Source organism: Sphaerodactylus townsendi, linkage group LG04 (genome assembly GCF_021028975.2).
Source record: "Sphaerodactylus townsendi isolate TG3544 linkage group LG04, MPM_Stown_v2.3, whole genome shotgun sequence".
Taxonomy (NCBI): Eukaryota; Metazoa; Chordata; class Lepidosauria; order Squamata; family Sphaerodactylidae; genus Sphaerodactylus; species Sphaerodactylus townsendi.
In genome coordinates, this window is record NC_059428.1 from 20,046,636 (window position 1) to 20,070,471 (window position 23,836).

General features: G+C 48.1%; 1 protein-coding gene across 3 annotated transcripts; it reads left to right on the forward strand.

The window, feature by feature from the left end:
* The first annotated feature begins 225 nt into the window (after positions 1–225).
* On the forward strand, positions 226–21,971 carry CEP57 (centrosomal protein 57). Of its 3 annotated transcripts, XM_048495570.1 has the most exons (12): positions 239–356; positions 5,323–5,479; positions 6,528–6,707; positions 8,276–8,397; positions 9,016–9,132; positions 12,662–12,739; positions 15,660–15,776; positions 16,301–16,381; positions 17,662–17,888; positions 19,664–19,808; positions 20,330–20,432; positions 21,039–21,162. In XM_048495570.1, the coding sequence occupies exons 1-11, from the start codon at positions 318–320 to the stop codon at positions 20,393–20,395; spliced, it is 1,329 nt and encodes a 442-aa protein (XP_048351527.1). In that variant the 5' UTR covers positions 239–317; the 3' UTR covers positions 20,396–20,432; positions 21,039–21,162. The 3 variants fall into 3 exon arrangements, with proteins under 3 accessions (XP_048351525.1, XP_048351527.1, XP_048351524.1); XM_048495568.1 differs by lacking the exon at positions 20,330–20,432 and having other exon boundaries at positions 226–347; positions 21,039–21,971; XM_048495567.1 differs by lacking the exon at positions 20,330–20,432 and having other exon boundaries at positions 252–356; positions 21,039–21,971.
* The last annotated feature ends 1,865 nt before the right edge of the window (positions 21,972–23,836 follow it).

Here is a 23,836-nt window from a genome sequence, read left to right on the forward strand (position 1 = left end):
CGTCAGCTCAAAAGGGTGGGAACAATAAGAGCCAAATCCGGACAACGGACGACTATTTTGCATTTTAATTGGTTGTTCATAATATCAATCACGCCTCCTTGCTGTGACGTAGACAATCTTAAAAGACAGAAGGGAGGAGCGTTGCTGCCGGGTTGGTTGGCAGCAGTGTCACTCTCAGAGCTGCCCTGAAGGCGTAACGGCGGCGTTTGTGGGACAGCTGAAGGAATAGGGAGGTGGGGCGAAGGCGGAAGAGCCGCTCCTTGGGCGCTTGCGTCCTTAAAGAGACAGACCCCCCTTTACGGCTGCTTTCTTGCGACATGGCCGGATTTGGGGATTCGGAGCCTGCGGTGAGTGAGGTAGAAGTGCTCCGCCTGTTCTCACTCTCTTGACTGTCTTCTCTCGGCCTGTACTTGTGAAGACTGCGCAGTGATGAGAAGGAAAACACTCTTCACATGCTCGGAGGCACGGTCGTTCAGGACGATTGCCTGTGTTGGTATTGTCTTATCCACCCTCACAGGGTTGTTGTGAAAACAAAACAGGGGAGAACCTTTCCCCGTCAGAACAACAGCCCCGCGAGGTAGGCTAAGATGAGAGACGGAGTGACTGCGTTCAGTGAACGGTGTGTGTTGAGGGGGAGTTGTCTTTAACAACGTTTTATCCTAACGTCGTTTTAAAAAATGACTGGGATGTTCCCTGTGCGGAATCGAGGCTGGGAGATTTAATAGCAAACTTGCTACACTTTGCAACCCCCCGTTGCCTTTTTTGTGATTAATTTTAGAGCATTTTTATTATTTATCTATGCCCTGCTATTTATTTATACCGTGTTTATTTGTGAATTATTTATAGACTTATGCCCTGCCCCTCACAGGGTTGCTGGTGACTCACAACATTCAATAAATACGCCTAAACTCATTTGGGCCACTCAACCTGAACCTACTTCACAGGGTTGTTGTGAGGGTAAAGCGAAGGAGGGAAGAACCATGGAGGTTGCCTGGATGGGATAAAACTCATTAAAAGAAATAGTGATAATAGATTTAACTGTACATGATGTCCCTTAAAATCAGAGGTTTCAGTGAAATCCATAACTGATTAGGGAACAAAACGCTACTGCACTTGGGATCCACCTTTTTGTCTGCTGCATTGTATTTTGTTTTTATTCGTTGCATTTATACCTCGCCGGTCTCGCGGAGGACTCAGGGCAGCTTACAAATAAAAGCAAATAAAACAATACAGAGGACTAAATAAGGATAAAAATATAACTTTTATCCTTGTTGCGCGGCTTCCATGGAGCTATCCCATTTAATCTCTGCAGAAATTCTGAAAGAGAACCGTCATTTCAAGGTGGACATCCACATGCATTTTGTAGCTCAGCAGGGATGTTTCTTATTTGCAGTCAACACTGAACTTTTGTGATATTTGTTTTGCTTGTTCTCTGTGCACAGCCAGTTGTATTGAGAAAGTATTGGATTCCCAGCCAATGTGTCTCTGTTCAGTAGGCCGAAATGATTCTGGCCGCGCATCTGCCTGCATTTTTTCTCAGTGTCGGTGATGCCCAGCATGTCACGTGTCTCAAACCATTTTGGGGAGATGTAGGGTTTTATTTGCCAGCACAGTGGGGGCTGGTGGAGGAAGAGATGCCTCTTGTCTAGGAAACTTCTGAAACTTCACATCTCTGAGTGTCCTCAAACGTGATGATGAACTCCAGAGAAGGAAGCGAAGGAGTCTGTTAAAGCAGGAATAAAAATCTAAATAAATAAATTTAAATAAATGAAACATATAAATAAATAAATTTAAGCCCTGTTGGGATAGGGCGGTATATTAAATCTAATTAACAAACAAACAAACAAATAAATAAAAAGTTTTTTAAAATCTAAATAAAAATTTTGCTCATGAAAGGTTGCTATTCTTTCATTTACTTAGAATCTTAGAGTTGGGAAGGGCCATCTAGTCCAACCCCCTGCTCAGTGCAGTCTAGCCCTTAACAAGTGTTTGTCCAACCGCTGCTTGAAGATTATCAGAGAGGGGGTGCTCTCTTTTGTTCCTCATTTACACCCTTGTCTTTCTCTCCCATGGGAAGCCAAAGCAGCTTGTGTTGTCCTCTTCCGCTCTGTTTTATCCTAACAACAAATATGTGAGGTAGGTTAGGTTGAGGATCTGTGCCTGGCCCAGGGTCATCCCTGGCCACGTAAGGACTTGAACACGGGTCTGTCAGATCCTAGTCTAACGTGTCACAAGGCTCCTTTTGACCCTTAAGCCTGGTTTCTAAGGAATATGCTTTCAAGTCAAGTCAAGTTAGAGAAGCACCCCCATTTTTCAAAACATTGTAGAAATGGTCTCAGCTGATCTATGGAACCATCCTGGGCTTGAGGTCAGGAGGATGGTCATGAAACCATGTGCAGTTTCACATTAAGGTTACTGAGGAGTTAACTGGGGCTTAACATCCAAGAAAGCATATATAAGATCAGGCTCTCCAAGGTCTCTTCTGCATATGCAGAATAATGCACTTTCAATCCACTTTCAATGCACTTTGCAGCTGGATTTTACTGTGCAGAATAGCAAAATCCACTTGCAAACAATTGTGAAAGTGGATTGAAAGTGCATTATTCTGCATGTGCGGAAGGAGCCTAAGATCCGCATCTTTGTCGTGAATTGTTCCCACTGATTTTCTGTAAGGAAAAACGCAAAGGCCTCGGACCAAAATTGTTCATGGTGTTCTCACCTGTTGTTTTCTTTTGCAATTTCTGTCTTCTTTTGAAGGCATATTTCGGTGCTTCTCAAGAACAGAGAATGCCTCGCTTTCGTAAATCTGTCCAGTTCCTAATCTGACCGATCTGTATGTTTGGAAGCACTCGGAATATTCCAAGAGCATCAATCATGGTGTTTCATAGAAACTAAAGCAGGGAACTGAGCCGCCACCTCACCTGATAAATGCTTAACTTGACTGGCACAAGCCACAAATGATTTATCACCCCCACCCCAATGTCGTGTGGCCTAACCTCTTCGCAAGGAGGGTGTGCGAGGCAGGCAGCAGAAGGAACTGAATATAGCAAGAGAGAAGGGTGTCTTACGGCAACTCAGTTGCAGCCATAGCCTAATTGTGACCTTTGCTTACTTGGAAACAGTTTTACAAATCAGACTAGACCGGAAAAAATGTTGCTAACCCTTTTATTCACACATAGATAAGCCCTAGTTAAAAATGCCCCGGCGCAGCTGATCTGGTCACGTGGGGGGCACAAAATCATGGGAAAAAATAAGACATTCCCTGAAAATAAGCCCTAACGCATCTTTTGGAGCAAAAATTAATATAAGACCCTGTCTTATTTTCAGGGAAACATGTGGTTTGTGCCCGAATGCCTCCACAACAATTAAGTCATTGAGAAGAGAGTCTAACTTGCGATAGGACAGCAAGCTAGTTTGAGTGACTCCCTAATGCTCATGCTATAGTCTGAATGGCATCTGTTTCCTTGAGCCTCGGACTGTGTGGCTAGATCAAGCCTGGTTTGTTTTGCAAAAGAATGTCCAGCAATTTGAAACAGAGAACTGTTTCAATCAGCCCAGTGCCTCCTATGTTTTTAGCCGCCCGACTGTCTTATGTTTAAAGTTGGAAAACTGGGTCTCTGCTGACACGGAAAGAACATCTGTTTAAAACAAAGGGAAGCTGGTATCATGAACAAAATCTTGAGCTACATCTCCACAAAAGCTCAACACAAATTAATCTACTTGGAGAAAGACTGACTTAGAATTTGTTTGGTGTTTTAAGCAAAGAGGGGTTAATGGAAACCTTTCTCTTTAATACTAAATAATTCTTGGTCACTGTTTTGATTGTGGATGTCTTGGCTCCCGTCCCTGACTGCTTTTTCTCAATGCCCTCTTGGCCCCTGTATTTTTAGTAACAGCAGTGCAAAGAAACAGTTCTCCCCAGGCTGATCAATTTGCAAGACCTTGCTGGATAGAGAGGGCTTTGCTCCAAAAGAGGCTGGAATTCTCTTGGTTAGGTGATCTGGTGCTGAGCACGGCGTTGGTTCAGGTCTCTCTCAACCCCACCTACCTCACAAGGTGTCTGCTGCGGGGAGAGGAAGAGAAAGGAGCTTGTAAGCCGCCTTGAGTCTCCTTACAGGAGAGAAAGGTGGGGTATAAATCCAAACTCCTCTTCTTCATCATCATTTGGAACACAGTATTTTTAAATTAAGGAATTGTCCTATAAGATAGTAGCGTAATAGTCACTGTTATTGGTTTGTTTGCTGAACTTGGGTCCTAATGAATTGGATTGAAGAAAGCCTGTGCTTCTAGGAGCGAATAATCAGATTGACTCAGCAGTAGAATTGGGTGCCTAAGAAGGCGGACACGTTCCCTTCACTGTCAGTCTTTGCGCAGCAGCAATGAATGAACCCTTTTCAGGGATTCTTTAGTCTGATCCTGTGTTGAGCAGAGGATTGGACTAGATGGCCTGTGTGGCCCCTTCCAACTCTGTGATTCTATATTTCTGTGGTTCTAAACGTTTTGTATGTGTCTGTGAACTGTCTCCCTTGTTTCTGACTTTTCCTTCCCATCTACCTTCATTTCAATTGATTTTTTTGGACTACATTTTGGATTTTTTTGGTTAGGAGCAGCAGTGGCGTAGGAGGTTAAGAGCTTGTGTATCTAATCTGGAGGAACCGGGTTTGATTCCCAGCTCTGCCGCCTGAGCTGTGGAGGCTTATCTAGGGAATTCAGATTAGCCTGTACACTCCCACACAAGCCAGCTGGGTGACCTTGGGCTAGTCGCAGCTTCTCGGAGCTCTCTCAGCCCCACCTACCCCACAGGGTGTTTGTTGTGAGGGGGGAAGGGCAAGGAGATTGTAAGCCCCTTTGAGTCTCCTGCAGGAGAGAAAGGGGCGATATAAATCCAAACTCTTCTTTTTCTTCTTCTACATTTATAACCGGCCTTTTCCCCCCAATGGGGACCCATAGCAGCTTATTTTGTACTTCTCTGCTTTCTTTTATCCTTACACCACTTGTGAGGTAAATTAGGCTAAGGGTACATCACTGGGCAAAGGTCACTCAGTAAGCTTCCATGGTAGAGCGGAGATTCAAACCTGGGTCCCTGAGATCCTACACTGGTCCTGTAACCACTACACTATGTTGGCTTCCTGGTTTGCATAATCAGTCACATGTGCAATCGGATATCTTGCTCCTGCAGTTCTGAGTTTTCATTGGTGCTCCTTAGGTCTGCTTGCCCAGCAGCTCCTCCTTTACCTCTTCTGCGATCCCCCACAGATCACAAGGCTTTCTTCTTCCAGTTTACAAGATGCCTGAGAAAAACCATTTTAATCTTTTTTTCAGGGTGTTCTTTGCAGGAGTCGCAGATCGGCATCGTTTACAGATGGACTTTCGGCGGCCTCGTTCACAGACTACCCCCGGCACAAGCCCTTCATTAACGCAGACTTGCAGCGATCCCCTGCCAGGCCAGTAATTGCATATCCGGAGAGTAACAGCCGAGGTAATGTTTCCACCCCGAGGAGATGCGGCCTCTAAATTGCGTTGGGAATTGAACCAGTTTGTATATCAGCCAGGAAGATCCGTAATCCCTCATCAGCGTGAGGTTGCTGTCTCCTTTGTTAGGTCGTGTTTTTCTTTTTATAAAATCTGTCAGCTGATCTGATCTATCAGCCGATCCACCCTCTTTCTTTATCTGTGCTTTTCCCCTTCCCGAATGAACAAGGACAAGAAAAATCATTGTGAAATGCTCAGTCTTCAGGGTGGTTTGCTGTTCAGCAGCACTCCTTCGTAGTCCATTGCTGAGTGGTAGACCATCTGCTTGGCAGGCAGAAGGTGCCAGGTTCAATTCCCGGCATCTCCAGTTACAAAGACAGTGTAATAGGTGATGGGAAAGACATCTACATAAGACCATGGAGAGCTGCTGCCAGTCAAGGTAGACAGTATTGACCTAGATCAGGGGTCTACAACCTGTGGCTCTCCAGATGTTCATGGACTACAATTCCCATCAGCCCCAGCCAGCATGGCCAATTGGCCTGCTCCCTCATTGGACGAGGGTTCCTCACCTTGACTGCTCTGCAGGCTGCCACAAGCCCCCGCCCCCCACCTTCAAACAGCTAGGCCGGGCTGCAGAGCATAAGAACATAAGAACAAGCCAGCTGGATCAGACCAGAGTACATCTAGTCCAGCTCTCTGCTACTCGCAGTGGCCCACCAGGTGCCTTTGGGAGCTCACGTGCAGGAGGTGAAAGCAACGGCCTTCTGCGGCTGTTGCTCCCGAGCACCTGGACTGTTAAGGCAAGTGTTCCACCGCCCGGCGCCAGCCTATCTCACCCTGCTTCTGAGATATTCAGGGTAGCACCTTTGGGGTCTTCCCGTATCAGCCTCACCATGCTCCTGCGAGGTTTGACTGAGAGTGGCTAGGCCCAAGACAGACGGTGGGCGTTGGATTTGAACGTGGGTTCTCCCCTCCCCGTTCAAACCCATCGCTCTGCCGCTAGGTTGGTCTGCCCGCAAACAGGTCGAGTAATATTTGCCTGCTCCCATTGTTAGCCATATTCTCCGCTCTGAAGAACCTTCAGGAGAAGATACGGCGGCTGGAGCTGGAGCGGGTTCAAGCTGAGGAGAGCGTGAAAAGTCTGACAAAGGAGACCTCGGAGTACAAGAAGGTGTTGAATGACCAACTGCTGGAGAAAGAGTATTCGAAGCTGGAGGTGGCCAGGAAAAATGAAGGTATTCCCACTTCATCGTTTTATCGTATATTTAGGTCCCCCAAACGTCTAACGACGACATACACTCAGCGTGGTGTACTGGTTAGGTCTGTGGTGGCGAACCTTTGGCACTCCAGATGTTATGGACTACAATTCCCATCAGCCCCTGCCAGCATGGCCAATTGTAGGGGATGATGGGAATTGTAGTCCATAACATCTGGCGTGCCAAAGGTTCGCCATCACTGGGTTAGGTGGATTCTAACCAGTACACCACACTGTGGATTAGGTGGATTCTAATCTGGAGAACAGGATTAGATAAAATGAAAGGAGCAGCCTGGCGGGGCAAGGCCAAGGGCAGGGGTGTGGGGGCAATTCCCCCCCCCCACGTGACCAGCTGGCAAGTGCCCAGGGACATGTGACCCCACATGTCCCCGTGGTTGCTCCGCCTCTGTGGTGGACTCTTATCTGATGGACCAGCCCCACCTACTTCACAAGGTGTCTGTTGTGGGGAGAGGAAGGGAAAGGAATTTGTAAGCTCCTTTGAGTCTCCTTACAGGGGAGAAAAGTGGGGTATAAATCCAAACTCTTCTTCTAGTTTACTCTTGCAACAACAACCTTGTGAGATAAGGTAGGCTGAGAACTTGGGCATGAGAACTTGTGCATGTGCTTCAGAACGGCCTGGACGCTTACAGTGTCAAGTTGGAAGAGAAGTAATTATGGGAAAATTGATTTTTGAAGAAGAGGAAGAAGAAGAGTTTGGATGTATTACCCCCCTTCTCTCCTGTAAGGAGACTCAAGGGGGCTTACAAACTCCTTTCTCCCTTCCTCTCCCCACAACAGACACCTTGTGAGCCAGGTGGGGCTGAGAGAGTTCTGAAGAACAGTGACTAACCCAAGGTCACCCAGCAGAAACGTAGGAGTGGGGAAACAAATCTGGGTTTGAGGCAGTTTGTCAGCTGTTGCCGATCTTCTCTGCTAAACTGCTGGTAAATCCTTGAATTCCCTGGAACGTTGTCTGAAAACATAACTGAGTGAACGGAAGGAAATCCACCAAAGTTCTGTCTGGAATCAGCAGCCCCGTCCCTGTCTACGGAGCATCGAGCAGAATTAGAATGCAGAGCCTGGTTCCAGAAGCTGCCCAGTAACCGCAGTACCCGATTGTTCTTGCTGTCTGACAGGCCTCTCTGTGCCGTTAGCTGGAACTTCCTCTTGGGCTTCTCACTTAAAGTATCTGCCCTTTATCAAGGCTGGGCTGGAATATCTTAGCATTGGGCATCACGTTCCCTGATCCTTTTCACTGTGCATCCATGTAACAAGCCCTTCCAACTGTTGATGTGTTCCTGGCTTCAGTCGGGTGCCCCTCCAAGCCTTCTTTTTTTCTTTTCTGGGCCCATCCTTTGCTTTAAGCCTTGGTAAGCGACTGTTATAACCCTACAGGTCCCACTCCCTGTGTTGGATCTGCAACATACCCATTCACTTCCCTCGGACCCTTTCCAATGAGAGGAGGGTGCTTTGCCATAGCTAATCTCTATGTACCGTTGGAAATTCCTGGCAGTGCTAACGAACCCCTTGTTGTCCCTGTACCTCCAGACTTGGCTGCTCAGCTGGCCGGTGCCGAAAGTCGCTGCAACCTGCTAGAGAAGCAGCTAGAGTACATGCGACGAATGATAGAACGTGCGGAGCAAGAAAAGACAAGCGTCTTGAGAAAGCAGGTACGGCCACCGGGTCACAGTGTGCCTGACTTCTTTCTGTCGTTGTTGTTGTTTTTATTCTTAACGAGTGGATTTGATTTTGTGTTTAGCTTTCACAGAGTATCCAAGAAGAGTGTATTGTCGAAGGCTTTCACGGCCGGATTCAACTGGTTGTGGTGGGTTTTCCGGGCTGCGTGGCCGTGGTCTGATAGACCTTGTTCCTAACGTTTTGCCTGCATCTGTGGCTGCCATCTTCAGAGGTGTATCACAGAGGGAAGTCTGGACACAGTGCGTAACAGACTTCCCTCTGTGATACACCTCTGAAGATGCCAGCCACAGGTGCAGGAAAAACGTTAGGAACAAGATCCACCAGAAACACGGCCACACAGCCCGGAAAACCCACAACAACCTATCCAAGAAGAACCTCCTCTCGTATCAACCTGCCCCAGGTTCTGTAATCCAGGCATGGGGTCTCCTGTGGGAACTGACCACAACAGAGGCTAGACTGGCTGGGATATTGTTGACATTTTTGACATATAGAAGAGGTCTGCTTCTGTGATTTCAGATTTGACAGGAGAAAAAAGTCCTCTCATTCTTTTATCACCACGCCCGTAAAGAACTTTGCTGTCCTCTTTCCAGGCCACGTTGGAGAGCGAGAATCTCTTCGACCAGTCGCATGTGAAAGCTAAGCTGGAGAGGCTGGATATGCTTGAGAAGGAATACTCCCGGCTGACGGCGATGCAGTCTGTGGCAGAGGTAGGTGAGCCTGACGCCTTGGGCGTCGGAGGCTAGGATTTGAATTCATAACTGGGAGCTGCCATAGTGAAACTGCTGTAGTTCAGTGGTGGAGCAGGTGTTTGGAATGCAGAAGGTCCCAGGTTCAATTCCTGGCATGTCTAGTTAAAAGAATAAGGTTGGAGATTATGTGGATGACCTTTGCCAGAGACCTGGAACAGCTGCTGCCAGTCAGAGTAGATGATACTCATCTTAATAGGCCCATTGGTCTGAATCAGTATCCAGCCACGTCATATCCAGAGGTGGGATCCAGCAGGTCCTCACAGGTTCCCAAGAGCAGGTTACTAATTATTTGTGTGTGCCGAGAGGGGGTTACTAATTGGTGATTTTGCCACGTGATTTTTGCCTTAGCTACGCCCTCTCTCCAGCCCAGTAAGCTGCCAGCAGAACTTGAATCCAGTCTAGCAGGAGGTTGCACTCAAGGCGCATGCGTGGCAGCCTGGCGCCTGCGTGCATATTCACTGCTTTCCCACCCAAGGACCCGGCACAGCAGCGCTACATCCTTTGCCACAGCCCCCCCGCCCCAGGGAATGCCAGTCGCCACACCGGAATGCCCGGCCACGCCCCTGTCATGCCCCACCCAGCCCCTTTGGCGCTACGCCACAGTTTGAATCCCACCACCATGGGAACCTGTTACTAAAATTTTTGGATCCCACCACTGGTCATATCCTCAACCAGGAAGGCCCAATTGAATTAATTCTTTGCATTTTTTAATCCCGCTTTCCCCCCAAATAGTTCAGGCTGGTGAGCACGGTCTCCCCCTTCCATTTTACCCTCACAACAACAGCCCTGAGAGGTAGCTCAGGCTGAAGGGAAATGACTGACCCATCCAGGCAGACTGAGAGAGCTCCGTGTCTTGATGCGGTGCCCTAACCACTGCACTACACTGTCACTTGTACATCCTTTCCGTAGGCTTCTTGGAGGCATCTGGTTGGAAAGCCGGAAGCTGGGTGAGATAAATCCTTGTCTTATCCGCTGCAGCTTTTTCCAGTTTGCTTTCCATACTTGCCAAAGTGTGTGATGCTCTGTTAATGAACCGGGACTACCTGAATGGGACGGCTGCAAAATTGGGCTGGTTTTTAAATCTGGTTAAACGTCTTGTGATTTGATTCGTTGTGGAAGATGACTTGATTTATTTAAAGGCGCGTATTTGCTTTGTCATAAGATCCTTCCCCGCCCCGTTTCTCTCCCGCCAATCCTCCAACATGCTACTCAAGGAACAAGGCACTCAACATGGTACTCAAGGAACTGACTCCCCCTCCCTTCCCCAAATGCTAGAAGCTCCTGTAACTTTGACAGCATTTTCATACAAGTATGTTTGGGATCCTTGAGTACAGAAAGGCAGCTGATATACAGACTTGAACAGGGGGAGTTACGCCTTTCAGTGGACTTGGAAGGGTCTAATCTGCTTAGGTTTCCATAGCCAACGTTTTGCAGTTGCATTCTTGTTTTTGTGACACTGGCATGTTGACCAAAAACGATTGGTTTTGAATCATGCGCCGTTTATTTGAACCACTAAAATTCATGCGATCGGTTCACTAAGACTGAAGAATCTTCATCACTGAATTGGCATTGAATCTCGGTTTTCTGTTCAGGGAAACCAAACTTTTTAGCACCACACTGCAAGAATCTCAATTGGGTACCAGGAAGGAGTCTGAGGCCAATGCAGGCCAATGCTGAGTCTGCCTTTCATTGTATATTTATTTTGTTATATAGCCTTGCATAATCTCCCTGCCCCATATCACTTTTGTGAGGTTTTTCTCTTCTGGTTCCTTAGCAACTGAACTCAGAGCAAGTGAACAGGCCTTCCTCATGATGCTAAGAGCCACAGATCTGATAAACAGCAACGTTATTGCTCAGTTTTCTGTTGGTTTTCTGTTGCATTTAAGTCCTGCTTTTCTTCCAGGGAGATAATTAGATTTCACATCAATTCTTGGCTTTGCTTAGTTCATATTCGGTTCACATTGCAGAGGGCAAAAGGGCAGGGGACAGGGAGATGGATAAAGAGGGGATACATAGATACACACCTGAAGGACGTGTCTCCATGCATATCCCCGGGTGTCTTCTGTGGCTTCTGATGGACACCTTCTAGTCACACCCCCTACTTCAGGTAACATTAGGGTTGCCAATCTCCATGCGGTGTCTGGAGATCTTCTGGCATTACAGCTGATACCCAGGCAACAGAGCAGTCCCTCTGGAGAAATGGCCTCTTTAGAAGGTGGTCTCAGTGGCATTATACCCCACTGAAGTCTCTTCCCTTTTCTCCCCAAGCCCCACTGTTCTCAGGCCCACCTCCAAAATATCCAGGTATTTCCCAACCTGGAGCCATCAACCCTCTCTGGGGCCCTCATACCTGTGGGACCACCTTACCCCATATGTCCCGAGTCGACCTCTCTGTTCGGCAGAGGCGAATTTACTGGTGGTCCCTTGTCCCTCCATGATGCGGCTGGCCTCTACTCGGGTCAGGGCTTTTATGGCCCTGGCCCCTGCCTGGTGGAACGCTCTTCCTCCATCTGTCAGGGCCCTGCGGGACCTCGGGGAGTTCCGCAGGACCAGTAAAACCGAGTTGTTCCACCGGGCCTTTGGTGAGGTTGGCTGCTGAGTCTGCCCTTCTTCGTTGCTCCTTACAGCTTTGTCATCTGCTGACTGAATATCAGCTAGTCCCCTCCCGGGGGGTTAATGCTGGACATCATCTATTTATTTTAATTGTGGAAGATCACTGCTGCTAGTGTTTTAATGTTTAATTTATTTATTGTTTTAACTGAAACTATTTGTTGTATTCAAACGTTGATTGGTTTGTGAACTGCCCTGAGCCCTTCGGGGGCAGGGCGGTCTATTAAATTTAATAAATAATAAATATCAACAACAACAACAACAACCCTAGGTGGCATCTACTAGTGGCTGTTCCTTCTCTGTAGTGTCTACCACCTTGTATGAAAATGGCTCACTGAAGAGGTGTTATGTTTGCAACAAGCTTTGACGTGCAGATGGAGGGGCACTGAAATTTTGAATTTGTCCCCTCCTGGCTGAAATGGTACGGCCCGTTTTGCCACTTCAGAATTCTGCAGATTTGTTCTGCTGCCTGCATTGATAAATAAGGAGTTAATAACAAAATCAGAGCCGTGTGCCCGAGACTCCTCCTCCTGTCTCCCCCAATACATTTCATAGCCTCTGCATGGATTTTTTCTTGGTTGTGGGCATAGCTCAGTGGTGGAACTCCTGTTCAACATGTGGAAGGTTCGATCCCAGGTGTCTCCAGAGAAAAGGATCGGGTAGCGGGAGATGGGAAAGACCTCTGCCTCAGACCCTGGAGAGCAGCTGCCAGTCAGAACAGGCAACACCGATTTTGACAGACCAGCCTCTGACTTGATAGGCGTTTTTTGTGTGTCTCCCAAATCCAGCCTCCATCTTCTGCCTGCGGTTCCATCCTGGCCCTCAACCGATAGCCATGTTTTGCCATTGCTCAGTTTTGCTTCCCTTCTTCATCTAGAAAAAGATGAAAGAGCTGGAGGAGAAGCTCCGAGAGGAAGAACACTCCCGGAAACTGATGCAGGAGAAAGCAGCCGAGGTACGTTTTGTGGGCTGCGGTGGTCTGTGTTGTTCTGCAGAAGGAGCAACTCCAGTGGAGAAGGATCTGTCACATGGTCACCCCCCCCCTTCCTTCAAAGAGCTCCAGGTGGTGTATGTGGCTGACCTCCTTCTCTTCTACCCTCAAAACAACTCTGGGTGGTTGGCTGTGCTGCACATCCCCCCCACCCATGGCATTCCTTCAGATAAAAATCTGTCCCATTCTTCTCTTGTCCTCTCAGCAGTACGTCGCCTGCCCCAATTGTAACCACGCTGAGTGGTAGATCAGGTGATTGGCCCAAGGTCACCTGGTGAGTGAGCCTAACCTGAACTCACTTCTCTGCAAGCAGAGGCCAGCCTTCTTAATGGCTACACTACATAAGCCAGCATGGTGTAATGGTGAAGAGCAGATGGACTTTAATCTGGAGAACCAGGTTTGATTCCCCACTCCTCCAGATGAGCAGCGGACTCTTATCTGGTGAGCTGGATTGGTCTCCTTGCTGCTACATGCAAAGCCCGCTGGGTGACCTTGAGCTTGTCACAGTTCATCAGAACTCTCTCAACTTCCCTCACAAGGTGTCTGTTGTGGGAAGAGGAAGGCAAAGGAGTTTGGAAGCCGCCTGTTAGGTTGACTCTGGGTGTTCAATGCTGGGGCCTGTAAGGGGCCTCTGTGCTCTATGCTATTTTCCTTTCCTTCCTGTCTGCTTGGTAATCAGATAACAGAGGCATCTCTGGTCTCGGCCAGGTGGCTTGCTGTCTCCCATCCCGGCCTTCCTAGGGAGTTTTCACTTCTTCTTAGCTTTTCTCCTCAAGACTCCTTTTTCCAAGGGGTGGGCTTCCACGTTACGTGGGAAGGGCAGGTTGGGGGTTGGACACAGAGGGGTTATACTGCGGGGGTTTTGAATGTTGGATCAAAACCGGCTTCTGCAAAGCCAGGCACACGTTGTCCGATTCAATAATGGCTTCCGATTCAAGAAATCCAGGGCTGGTCATTGAGTGGATTCATAGGTCTGACACCACCTTGAGTCTCCTTTCAGGAGAGAAAGGCAGAGTATAAATCCAAACTCTTCTTCTACACTACGCTGGTTCTGAAAAAAGGAGAGAGTGATTAACAGAGGTCTCCCTACCAGTCAGGCACTAGCCCAGGGGTCTGCAACCTGCGGTTCTCCAGATGTTCATGGACTACAAATCCCACCAGCCCCTGCCAGCATGGTCAATTGGCAGGGACTGGTGGGATTTGTAGTCCCTGAACATCTGGAGAGCCGCAGGTTGCAGACCTCTGCGCTAGCCGGTGATTAATAACTATAGAACTCTATAATTCCCGAAGCCTAAATAAAGCCCAAAATATTCTGAGGGACCCGTCTCATCCAGCACACTCTCTCTTTGAACTGTTACCATCCGGCAGACGATACAGGGCCATCAAAACTAGGACAAAGAGGCTTAGAGACAGCTTCTACTCCAGAGCTGTGGCTATGCTAAACTCTGCGGCTTCGTATTGATGTTTTTGGGGCTGTGTAGGGATGGGTGGAGGAAGGGAAAGTGAGGATGATGTGTGAGTCTGAAATTGTGTGCATCGAGGAATGCTGCTGTAAATTTCGTTGTGCGTGCACAATGACAATAAAATGCTTATGCTTATGCTTATAACTAAATCAGAGAATCCTTTGATGGGCTTTCCTCCTGATCTCATGGTGCAATTATTGACCCGCCAATTCTTCCCTTTTGTGGAAAACACAGCAATTTCTGGTTGAAAACCCAAATCCTGCCGTCAAGTTAGAGCTCCTCTGCTCCTGCTCTTCTGGTAGATGCTCCTAAACTGAAATTGAAATTGAGGCTGCCTGTTTCCATCTTTCTCCATCTCGGTTGGGCCTGATTTTCTGATTCCATCACAGGCCCTGCCACTCCCTCCCTTTCTTTTTGGCCTTTAGATCGGGCGCTTGTTTTAACTAACTTTGTTAAACAACTTTTGTTGTTTAATTTATATTTGTTGTGTGTAACTGCTGCTTAAGTTTTTAATTGCTTAATGGGTTTAAGTTTTACGTTGTTTGATTTGCTATCTTGAAGAACAGCTGTGTTGTGAGCCGCCTCGAGCCCTTCGGGGATGAGGCGGCCTATAAGTTGAATAAATAAATAAAATAAATCTCTTGCTCTATATATTTTGATCCGTGTCGGATCACTTTGTCTATCTAAAGAAAGGGCACCGCTGTGTCTTGGTTAAGAGAGGCGGGCTCTAATCTGCTAAACTGGATTCATTTCCCCGCTCCTCCACATGAAGCCTGCTAGGTGACCGTAAGCTAGTCGCAGTTCTCTCAGAACTCTCTCACCTACTTCACCTACTATCTGTTGTGGGAAGGGAAGGCATATGTAGGCCGCTTGCAGCTGAGAAAAGCGGGGTATGAAAACCAACCGGCGTTTATTTTTAAAGGTGAGGAGGAAAGTGGCTCGTAGCTGAGCCTGGCTGGATTGTTCTCAAAGGAGTCTGGAACATCATTCAGGCCAAGCAAAACATTTGATTATGGGGGGGTGGGGGGGTTAGAGTTTGGGAGCTCAGGTGTTCGTTGGCGATCTGGGGAGGATGCAAATTGTGTGTGGAGGGGAGCAGGGGGGTTGAGATGCGGGACACTTTTCTGCTGCCAGTCTGCAGCTTGTCAGCTTTATCACACACACACACACACCCCTTAGCTGATTTTTGAAGTCCAGGTATATGCTTTGCAGTAGCTGAGCGCAGGACAGGCGACTTTCAGGCTCTCCGTGAAACTCCATTTTCTTGCCCCCTCCAAACTTGCCCAGGAATAAAATACACAGACGCGATGCAAAACCAACAAGCAAAGGACCGCTCCTTGGATAGTGCTCACCCCCATCCCTGAGATTACCCCTTCCGTTTTTTTTAACTAACGAAATAACTTCCAGGCTTATCTCTGCAGCTGCAGACCGGATTGGAGATCAACAGGAAGCTGCTGCAAGCGAAGACGCAGCCGGGACTGGAGTTGCTGCCCTCGAAACCGAAGATGAAGAAGAAGAAAGCGAAGAAGCTGGACAAGGTAGAGCAAAGGCGCAGAGGAGGGTGGGCGCTTGGTAGTTTCCGTAGCCTGGGGGATGGGGCACAAGCGCTCTGTGTTTGGAGCCACTTCTTTGAACAGACGGCAGAGTCATAGGCCTTCTGTGTTGCTCTCAGGGACAGCAGTGAGATGGCTTTGGGGAAAGAGGCCACGAGGGATTTTCTAAAATGACGAGGTACCTTTAAGTGCAAGAGCCATCGTGGTGTAGTGGTTAAGAGTGGTGGACTCTAATCTGGAGAACCGGGTTTGATTCCCCCACTCCTCCACACGAACGACGGACTCTTATCTGGTGAACTGGATTTGTTTCCCCCCTCCTACACATGAAGCCTGCTGGGCAACCTTGGGCCAGTCACAGCTCTCTCCAAACTATCTCAGCCTCACCGACCCCACAAGAGGTCTGTCGTGGGAAGCGGAAGGGAAAGGAGCTTGTAAGCTGCTTTGAAACTTCTTGTGGTTGAGAAAAGGTGGGCGTAAATCCAAACTCTTTTTCTTCTTCTCTCCTTTAGGGCGATTCTGCCACGACCCACGTCCACTCCCAGCCCCACTACAGGCTGCAACTGGGGGATGTGCCGTTCGTGGCTGGAAAGGTGAGGGTGGGGCTGATTTTCAAAGACACAGGGGCTAAATGTGATCCTTGAGGAATGGTTATGATACACTCAGTGTAAGGCTGAACACACTCAAACAAAGTTAACTTAAAGAAAAGAACTTTATTGACTTTCATCGCCCTAAATGCAGACTGCTGGAACTGAGGATTCGTGCCCTCAGTTCCAGTATTTATTTTATTTCCAAAACCAACGACAACCAATCAACTCTCTCCCCCCGCCCAGTCTCTGGCCTCTCATTGGCCGTGAAGCTCCGGTGGGATGTGAGAAGCTGCATTTCCCGCTCTTGTTGGGAAAAAAGGCGGGAGCCGGTGCATGCTGGGAGTTGTAGTCCTGACACTCAGGAATGCCAGGCGATATTGTCTGAGCGCTGCACATTTGGGCATTTCCCAGAGGCTCCATGTGGACCTTGGTGGACACCAGTTGAGCTGTTCCCTGTGTTCCTTGCTATTTTGAATGGCATGCTATGTCAGTTACTGATTTCTTTAAAAATGCAAAGGGTGGGATAGTGGCCAAGGGGAACAAAGCAAGCAAAGGGCAGGGAAAACTTCCACCACACAGATCACCGTCACATGGAAGCAGTTCTGCATGGCACACTGCTGATCCCATTTGTGTGTTACACCTCCACATTATTTAAGCGGAATAATTGCTGAACGAGCCAGCGGTTTGTAATGGTGAAGAAGAAGAAGAATTTGGGTGTATACCCCACCTTTCTCTCCTGTAAGGTGACTCAAGATGGCTTACAAGCTCCTTTCCCTTCCTTCCTCTCCCCACAACAGATACCTTGTGAGGTGGGGGTGGTGGGCTGAGAGAATTCTGAAGAACTGGGTGACCTTGGGCTAGTCACAGTTCTTAGGAACTCTCTCAGCCCCACCTACCTCACAAGGTGTCTGTTGTGGGGAGAGGAAGGAAGTGAAAGGAGCTTGTGAGCCACCTTGATTCTCCTTACAGAAGAGAGAGGTGGGGTATAAATCCAAACTCCTCCTCCTCCTTCATGTCTCAGACTACAAAGCCTGCAGAGGTCCCGATCCTACCCACCCCTGTTAAAAAAGTTTCCTAGGAAGGCAGCGCTGGGAAGTCCCTACCTGAGATAGCAGAGAGTGGCTGCCAGTTGTAATAGCCAGCACTGGGCAAGGCGATCCAGTGCAGTTTCATATACCCAGACCTCACACCAGCGGAAAAGGCGCTACCATTGAAGCTTGGTGTTAAATTTCCTGCAAAGCCTCTGTCACCTTTCCCCCTTCCCCTGCGTTTCTTTCTTTCAGTCCACCAGCCCCAGCCACTCTGTCGGGGCCAACGTCCAGCACGTCCTTTACCTCATGAAGCATCACTCGAAAGCCCTTTGCAACGATCGCGTGGTGAGCGAAGTCCCGTTGAGCAAGCACGCAAACCGGGGCCGGAGGTCCTCCGTGTCGTCCATCGCTTCCGCCTCCCAGGGAGACCTTTCGGAGGTTCTGCTGACTTTGCAGGACGAACTCGGGCAGATGAGCTTGTGAGTCGGAACTTGGGCACGACATTTGCAAGTGTGGTTCTCTTCTGTGGTCGATTAGAGAGGCCTGCCAGTTCACGCGCCTCTCTTTGTGCCTCAGGTCAGGCCTGAGGCCTAGATGGGAGGCTGAGAAGTAAAAGTGCTTCGTCCTGTGATTTGGCCCTCGTGCGGGGGGGTCTCGTTCAAATTGGGCTGTTCTCTGTGCGAAGCAGCTGGGCCTAGGTAGTCACCAGGGATGGAGCGAAGGGGAAGCGCGCCCAGTGCGTGCACGCGCCGCACACCCCTCCAAGTCCTCAGAACACCATGCCACGCCCCTGGACCGGGCCGTCCCGCAAAATCCATTTGCAAACTGTTGTGAAACTGGATTGAAAACACATTATTCTGGGTGTGCAGAAAGGGCCTTGGGGAGGGGGGAGGTGAGATTCCCCTCCGTGAGTCTCTTGGACCTCCTACTTCTTGAATACCGAAGGTGCTTCAGTAAACCACAGATGGGTATTTCTACTAGTGACTACTAGTGACTGATGAGGCATTGCCAGAGGCCGGGATCCGAAGGTCTGTGTGGCTCATTTGGTGCACCCCAAAGGTGTCTTGCTGCTTGTATATCTCAAACTGCAACTGGGGCTGCCTCTCCGTGCTGCCGAGGCTGTCTTTGGGCTTTTCAGAAGTAGCTCACGATGCCTCCTAAGCCCTTTTGGGGCATCCCTGAAATAGCTTTTTCCATCTCGAACAGTTATTAGGGAAAGATCTGTCTTGGTTTGAAAAGCTGTAAAACACAGGTGTCAAACTCGCGGCCCTCCAGATGTTATGGACTACAGTTCCCATTATCCCCTGCCCACATGATGCTGGCAGGGGATGATGGGAACTGTAGTCCATAGCATCTGGAGGGCCGCAAGTTTGACACCTGTGCTGTAGAATCTCTGCGAGGGAGGACCCGGTGCCGTGGTTTCCCTCATGTAACATCCTCAGGCTATCCCCGATAATCCCATCTCAAGCCTATTTTATAGAGCCTCTCAAGAATGCACCTCTTATTTGGTAATATTCAAATGAATTTACACTTGTTAGATGGTAGAAGGTTCATCGATGGAAAAGTATTTAATTGTTTGATATACTCTGTCTCAGAAAAAGATGTTAGTACGATCAGCTGAGAAAATTGTATGCTTCCGCATTAGAATATAGTCCCAAACGAATACTAGAATTATCATTTATTTTTACACACTGCCTTTGTCAAAACCATTATTTTGGGCGTTATTGAACATGATACTTTGATACAAGAGCTGAATGCCAAAATGTATTTTTTACTTTCAAAAGCGGGGGGAGGGGGCGGGGGGCAGGGAAGCAGGGCTAGGTAGGCAGTAGGGCCCAGGCAGAACATTCTACAACAAAGAAGATCCGGCATGTTGAGTTTTGTGGTGGAGGAATGTGCAACCCTACTAACGTCTTTTTCTGAGACAGACTATAGTATTAGGAGTTTGCCCTGAGCTGGATACCCCAGGCTAGCTTTATCTTATCAGATCTTAGAAGCTGAGCAGGGCTAACCCTGGTTAGTACTTGGATGTGGGACCACCAAGAAAGTCCAGGATTGCTAGATAGAAGCAGGCCGTGGCTCACCACTTCTGTTCATCTCTTGCCTTGAAAACCCTCATGGGGTCACTGCAAGTTGGCTGTCACCTGATGGCCCTTTCTGTCACCACTAGAAGTTTCCCCACCCCCAGCAAAAATATTCTGAACATGCCCATGGAGGGTATTCTTAATGCATTATTCTTTCCATTCCATGCTAGTGACCACCAGCGGCTGGCCAAACTCATCCAGGATGCTCCGACACTTGTCCAGCGGCAAGACCTGGAGCAGGAGCGAGAAGGGCTGGTGAAAAGGATGGAGGCCAAGGCAGAACAAATCTCTAAAATCCAGCGACATCGGGCACGGGTGAGCTTACGCTTCTGGAATTTTATCCCCATCTTAAATGCCAAACATGTTTCCCTCCTGGCACAAGACCGTGGGGGTGGTGGGAGCCCTGATCACAAACATTGTTTTCAAGACTGTGATTTACTCCACCCCCCCCCCATTTCCTTTTTACTCTTATCCAGAAACTCGGTTTTAGCAAAATCACATCTCAGATTTTTCACGCGGTTCCCAAGTTTGTGATGTAATGAGAGAAGAATCCATAAACACTGAACACGCTAAAAATGTGTGTGAGCAAGCTGAAAATTTGCATAGAATCAAGGGTGTGTGTGTGTCAATTATTTGAAAATTTCATCCCCCTACTCAGATGCAAATTTTTTTAAAAAAAATGTATTTGATTTAATAAATCGACCCTCCCCTTTGGGGCTCAGAGCGGCTCACAGCACAATTCAAAAAACAGTATCTATCCACAATAAAATTAACATTACAACTTCCTCATCAAACATTCCCTGATTTCAGCAATTCTATTTTATTTTATTTACTAGATTTGCAAAGTTCTCAGGGGCTTAAACTGCCTAATTGTCCCATCGCTCCACTCCAGCATGGCATAGTGGTTAAGAGCAGGTGGATTCTAATCTGAAAAACCAGGTTTGATTCCCCACTCCTCCACCTGAGTGGCAGAGGCTTATCTAGTGAACCAGAGGCGTTTCCCCACTCCTACATTCCTGCTGGGTGATCTTGAGCCAGTACCAGTTCTTCGGCACTCTCTCAGCCCCACCCACCTCACAAGGTGTCTGTTGTGGGGAGAGGAAGGGAAAGGAGTCTGTAGACCACCTCGAGTCTCCTTACAGGAGAGAAAGGTGGAATATAAATCCAAACTCTTCTTTTTCATGTTAACATTCTGCGCCTTATGAAGCATGCCCTGTTATTTTCACGCCTGTCCTGTGGTTTCACATTTAGATCAGTTGTTATGTCTACATGGGGGGGGGGGTCCAGTTTAGTTTGTAGATGCCATCATTTTGTATGCAAATCCCTTGAATTCTGCCGCTTTTATGACTGGCACAGGCTCCTGAGTTACTTTTTGGTGTTAATGATGATAATGGCAAAAATGTCTTAAGCACAATAGTTCAGTTAGGAGGGAAGAATTTCCTGAGAGGATTGGGTGGATTTTAGAACTGGGAGGAAAGAGCAGGAAGAGACGTGTTCTGAAGTACAAGAAAGAAAGAAACGTCTGTGTCTCGGTTTCCTCTCTAGCTGGAGAAACACAGGCGAGAAGGCAAACCCAAATGTCATAGCCCTCAACAGCTGAGAAAAGCCAGTGAAAGGAAAACAGTGCCGGCGAAGGCGAAAGATGTCGGCTCGAAAGCAAAGCCTGGGGAGAAAGGCAAGAAGAGCCTACAGCTGCTGAGGGAAATGCAAAGTATACAGACCTCCCTTCAAAAAGATGACGTCGCTTGGGACTGTTGAGGTGTCTTGCTTGTGTGGTTTCCCCCTCTTCTTTTAATTCTGTTTTGTACTTCTCCTTCTCTCCGGCTCCAGCCCAGCTGACTTCCCTGACACAAACAAGATCAAAGCTGCACTTTGTAAGCAGCCCTGCAATTTCCCACCTGTAGGCCTGATCGCGTTACAGCCCTAATCCTGCTGGGACCAGGGGTGGGGGGAAATTAGAAGACCCTTCTATTACTTCAGTACATTTCCAGCCCTTTTACTTTCCTGTCAATTATCCATACACTTTTTTGGGGTGGGGGGAGGGGGATTGTTGCTTATTTGCTGTGAGGCCTAATCTTTGCCCTGCTTCCTTCTACCTCATAGGCAATTTATTTAATTGCTCGGCCATGACTCTGCCTGCTGGGCAGACAATGCTTCATCCACAAGAGAACTGAAGGTGGTACAACAGAGGGTACTGTTACCTGTGTGGGCGGTGTGCATGGGCAATCATCTTTATTACCTCCTCTGGCATTGACAGGTTAAAGTGTGTTTGTGAACTGGCTACCCAATGTCTTGTGGTTTTGGCCAGACGGTTTCTTTGCTGGAAAGGTATGTATCCTCCACAGGTAACAAAGGCTCTACATCTGTCTCCTGCCTCAAGTGTCACCTGGCCTTTTTTTAATATATGAGGGCCATTTCCCTGCGCGGTTTCTTGTCACTTTGGATGCCCTAAAAGAGGTGCCAATTCTTGCAAGCTTTTGCCCCTCACCCCTGCAGGTGCTGGGTGTGTGTATAGAACCTTTGACCTTTGGTCACAACCCATGGATTCTTTACTCGCTTAAGGCGATGCTGATGCCGTTTGCAACAAAGTGGAGAACCTTCCAGCCCCGTCCCAATGATGGTAACACTGGACTTTTCTGCCCAGCTCTCTAATTTTAATCAGCTTCCAGGCAGATGAGCTTCGACGGCTTGCAGCCCGCTTGCTTTTATCCCCACGGCCTGGCTTTTTTTAGCTAACTCTGCATAAAATGAACTGCAGTGCCGAAATGCACCTCGAAGATTTTATATGATGCATTTTCACTTTGATATTATCGAATGCAGTACCATTACTATAAAGGCGAGTTTCCAATGATTGAAATGTTCATGACTCAACATTTGCCCGCGTTCTCTCTGAGGTTTGATTAGAATCCAATAAAGGCAACTTGTTAATGGAGTGAGTGAAATGGGAAACCATCTCTCTCTCATGGAATGCATCTTTCCAAGAGCTGCTTGAAAACCCCAAGACCACATCTGTCTACAGATGCAAAAGTGTGAATTCCGTTAGTTGTTCGTTTTGCCTCTATTGCTAATTTGTTGGCCTCTTCACGGCACTGCAATTGGCTTTGTGAATGGAACAGGTGCGGGTCTCCGCCAATTCTTCTGTTTTCCTTCGAACCCCTAAGTGACCACATTTCTAGGTGGGATACTAGGATGATAGCCAGAATAGGGAAGAGATAATTGACAGCCTTGCCGTCTGTGCGGGAGAGCCAAGAGGCGACCAATGCATTGTCGGAAAGCCACAGCCGAATCACTTCAGTGCCACTTTGAGTTAAAGCAGCCTAACGAAAGCAGCATTCATTGGAGACGCCAGCCACAGAAGCTTTACTAAACGCCAGAGAATGCTGCTAGAATAAGACGGTATACCGGAAACCACCCCAGCAGCAGGACCAATAGCCGAGCTAGAGACAGCAGCTCAATTTACAGTAAGGAATAATGCAGTAGTTTATTCTGTGAAGACCCAAAGCAGCTGACATTATTCTTATGTCATCTGTTTAATCTTCTACAACAAACCCAGAGGTTTAAGAAGACTGGGGAGCATAATGACTGGCCTGTGACCCAAAAGCCTTCTAGAGAGCAGGGAAATCCCAGGCACTTAGATAAACATGGACAGCCTCCCCGCCAGAATACACTGGCTGGGCGCTGGCAAGGGCTGATGGGAATTGTAGTCTATGAATGATCTGGCGCTAGGCTCCAATACCACTGCATGGCATGGGCGGGGATTCGAATCCGAGTTCCGATCGTCCAGGGTCCATCTTTAACAGGCTACGCTACTAGTGTGGTGTGGCAATTGCGATACTGGACTCTCTAATCTGGCTAACTGGCCGATTCTCCAAATGTTTCCAGATTGCCATCTGATGATCCGGTTTTTCCGCCTCCTGCATCGGTAGCCGCCCTACTGGGTAACCTTTTTTTAGGGTCATCCACAGTTTTCAGAACTCTCTCAGCCCCTTCTGGGCTTCCAGCCAAAGCCGCTTGATGGGGAGGAAGGGAAAAAGGAATCTTAAGCTACTTTGAGAGGCCCCTTTTTTTACACGGAGAGAAAGCGGTAGAATAAATCCAAACTCTTGTAAACCTTTAATGGAATATGTCTGATTTACTTAAGCAGGTGAGGCTTTTCTGCCGCGGTGACAGGGTGAGCAAAGATCACTCGGAAATTTTCGTCTGCTGCACTGAGCTCCGGCTGGATGGAAAGGCAAACTTGCTGTTAAAAACAGAGAAAGAACACAGACAAACTGAAGCTACCTCTTACATAGGCTTTATTGTTAGACATATCTGCTCGAGACTGGGTGCCTTTGCCAGGCAGC